The sequence below is a fragment of the Fringilla coelebs genome (genome assembly GCF_963513975.1).
Source record: "Fringilla coelebs genome assembly, chromosome: 2".
NCBI classification, from domain to species: Eukaryota; Metazoa; Chordata; class Aves; order Passeriformes; family Fringillidae; genus Fringilla; species Fringilla coelebs.
This window is the reverse complement of record NC_140029.1, coordinates 116,415,599-116,418,955: the sequence shown is the minus strand read 5'-3', so window position 1 is coordinate 116,418,955 and position 3,357 is coordinate 116,415,599. Positions and strand designations below refer to the sequence as shown.

Here is a 3,357-nt window from a genome sequence, read left to right as displayed (position 1 = left end):
ATCACAAATGTCAAATCGAAATTACTCCAAAATGTGCAAATCTGGCTTACTCACCAAATAGTTCCATATTAAACAAAATATGCATTATAAGGAAAAAAATCACAATAAAATGGGGGTTCCTCAGGGTGGTGGAAATTATAACCAAAGTTACCAGAATGACTCCACTGAAATCATCTGTCAGTGACAGACTTCATAAGACAACAGGAAAAAAAAAAAACCATGGTTTGGTGCTAGAAAAACCTATTTATGAGTGTTTTCTTCAATTTCCATCTAGGATTAGTGAGTGCTGATTTGACTCCTCGAGTGATGAGCTGGAGACATTAAACCAGTTTTGTGGGGCCTGGAAAATTCCCAGTGCAGGATCTGAGCTGGCTGCCTTCAATGCAAATGCTCCTGAGTTAATCCATGTAATGAATTTCTGTGAAGCACGGCGCTGCCTCATCTAAGTTCATCTGAAGGCAAGTTAATAAAAGGCTTCTTTAATTAAATGCAGCTTTCCATGTTCTCTTTCAAATGGAGCAGCCTAATGAATACGCAGAGACATTGCTCTCCTCAGCCCCAGCAGCCAGCACAGCCTTTTCTCAGCAGCAGCCAGAGGCACAGCAGAGGGTCAGCCAGCCTGAGCCCTGTGCCCTGAGATTGTCCCTTCAGTGCTGCCACCATCCCTGCTGGCTGCAGAACCAGAGGAGCCCTGCTCAGCTGGGCCTTCCTTGGGCACTCACCGTGGCAGCCAAATGCAGACTCCCAGGCTTGCAGCTGGGAATGCCAGAATTCCAAACCATGCAAATGCTGTTGGATGCTGCAGGACAGACAGACAGACAGGACCAGGCTGCATTCCCAGGGCAGCTGGAGCAACATCAGGGCTTGGCTGTTTGGGCGTGCTGGGAGCCGTGGGCAGCAGCTGTGTGCTCCGAGGGGCAGGTGGGGACTGCCCTGCATTCCCTGGCTGGGTAATGGCACTGGGCCTTCCTGGGCAGGGTCTGTGCCAGCTCTGCAGAGCAGGAGGGGTGCAAGCAGCAGGGAAGCCAGTCCTGGGAATGATTAAAAACCTGTTCCATGAGCCACGCTCCGTGCCCTGCGGAGGAGATCAGGAGGACGCACCAGCTCCACGAGCATCAGAGAGATCCATGGGCAGTCCCAGAGGCCTCTGCTGGGGTGGCACAAACATCTCTGGGCCGGGACTGGAAGCTGGAGGCTTCTCTGCTCGCTGAGCCGTGCTGCCAGCTCCAGGCTCGTCCCAGGGCACTCCTCAGGGACACTCCACTCCTCAGGGAGATGCCCTGCTCCCTTTGCCACTGGGTACTGCAGAGCAGCTCCTTCCCTGCAGCCCAGCACAGGCTGCTCACCCTCCCTGAGAGCCTGCTGCCATCCCACGCCATTCCTCATTCCCAAAGAGATGCAGACTGGGCTCTGACCACACACCTGTGTGAGAACAGCTCCTGCCAGGCACCAGAGAGCAGAGATCCGAGTCAGCAGTAACAGCAGAGCAGCACCATTTCTCCTCCTGGAGGTAAATTGAGAAGTCAATCAGTGTCAAGCAGGAAGATGACAGCATGCCCCTGGATCCGCGGCAGCGTCCAAGGCCAGGCTGGACGGGGCCTGGAGCTGCCTGGGATGGCGGAGGGTGTCCCTGCCGCGGCAGGGCTGGGATGGATGGTCCTTAGGGCGCTGTGTCCCCAGAGCTCTCGGTGGCAGCGGCTACACGTAGGCATGGACGCCCAGGGCCGGCGCTCCCGCCCGGCGCCGCGCCGCCAGCCAGGGGTAGGCGGGCCCGGCGGCCGCCGTGCCGGCCCGGCTCCAGACGTGGCAGTACATGGCTCCTGCCGCCAGCAGCAGGGCACCGCTGGCCCAGCCCACGTAGAGGGCAGCGCCCAGCTCCCGCTTGAGGGGCACGGGCACGGCGGGGTCGTAGAAGTCGCGGACGATGGCGCCGCCGGTCCAGGAGACGGGCAGCAGCACCAGGCCGGCCGTCAGCAGGAAGGCCACCCCCGCCGCCAGGATGAGGGCGCTGACCCGGGGCCCCTCCTCGCTGGGCCGGCTGTACTTGACCCCCGCGATGGCCAGCAGGAAGGCGGCGACGGCCAGCGCCACGGCCAGGCACATCAGGGCGCGCAGGGCCTCCAGCGGCGGCGGCAGCGCCAGCACCGAGTCGTAGAGCTTGCACTGCAGCCGCAGCCCCAGCTGGCTGATGCAGTCCATCCACAGCCCCTCCCAGATGCTCTCGAACACCACCATGTTGGCCTCCACGTAGGCTGACACCCTCCACTGCGGCATGGCCGTGGCCGCCAGCGTGCCCAGCATGCCCACGCCGCCCAGGATCAGCCCGGTGATCTGCAGCACGCAGCACGCCATGCTGCCCCAAGGTGCTCCTGCTGCTCCCAAAGGTGCTCCTGCTGCTGCCCAAAGGTGCTCCTGCTGCTGCCCAAAGGTGCTCCTGCTGCTGCCCAAGGTGCTCCTGCTGCTCCCAAAGGTGCTCCTGCTGCTGCCCAAAGGTGCTCCTGCTGCTGCCCAAGGTGCTCCTGCTGCTGCCCAAAGGTGCTCCAGCTATTGTCCCAAAGGTGCTCCTGCTGCTGCCCAAGGTGCTCCTGCTGCTGCCCAAAGGTGCTCCCTCCAGATGCCCAAAGGTGCTCCCTCCAGATGCCCAAAGGTGCTCCAGCTGCTGCTGCCCAAAGGTGCTCCTCCAGCTGCCCAAAGGTGCTCCCTCCAGCTGCCCAAGGTGCTCCAGCTGCTGCCAAAGTCACCTACTCACAGGGGCCATGGAAAGCTCCAGTGGAAGCTGCAGGACAGGCCATGTCTCCTCCTCGTGCAGCAGGTCGGGTTCCCAGGGAGAGGCTGGCTGCAGCCCGGAGCTCTCACGGTGGAGATCCATTCCTGAGAGCTCCAAGGCCCTGCTATTTATGGGCTCTGAGATGCTCTGAGTGCAGCCCATCAAGCCCGGCCGGTTTGCAGCCAATGGCAGCCGGCAGAGGTGGGGCAGGGCTGATTTCTCTGCTCCTCATGGGGCGCCTCAAGTGCTGCTGTGATTAAGCAAGTGGCAGGGATTCAATTAAAGGTGCCTAATTGCAGGGCTAACAATTTCTTAACTGCAAGATTGCAGCTCTGTTGAAATCCAGTACAGAAGGCCCGAACTTCCTCCTGCTGAAATATTGTTTAAAATGGGTCGTTACACTTGTTCTTACAACAAAAGCTCAACTTGAGGCCTGAGTGGGGCTCATTTCCTAAGTGCTGGGGAAACAGCTGATTGTTATTTTCCTTTCCATCAAGCCAACAGGTACTTGGTGCAGCCCTTCAATGGAGATTTCTCGTTTTGATCAAGCACAAAAGCTTAATCATGATCTTAGACAGGTACAGGAAAGT

At 58.8% G+C, this 3,357-nt stretch overlaps 1 protein-coding gene across 1 annotated transcript; it reads right to left on the bottom strand.

The window, feature by feature from the left end:
- Positions 1 to 1,698: 1,698 nt before the first annotated feature.
- LOC311151014 (claudin-8-like) lies at positions 1,699 to 2,352 on the bottom strand (the record flags this gene model as incomplete). The annotated part of the gene is made up of 1 exon (XM_084201075.1): positions 1,699 to 2,352. The coding sequence occupies one exon, from the start codon at positions 2,350 to 2,352 to the stop codon at positions 1,699 to 1,701; it is 654 nt and encodes a 217-aa protein (XP_084057201.1).
- Between the last annotated feature and the right edge of the window lie 1,005 nt (positions 2,353 to 3,357).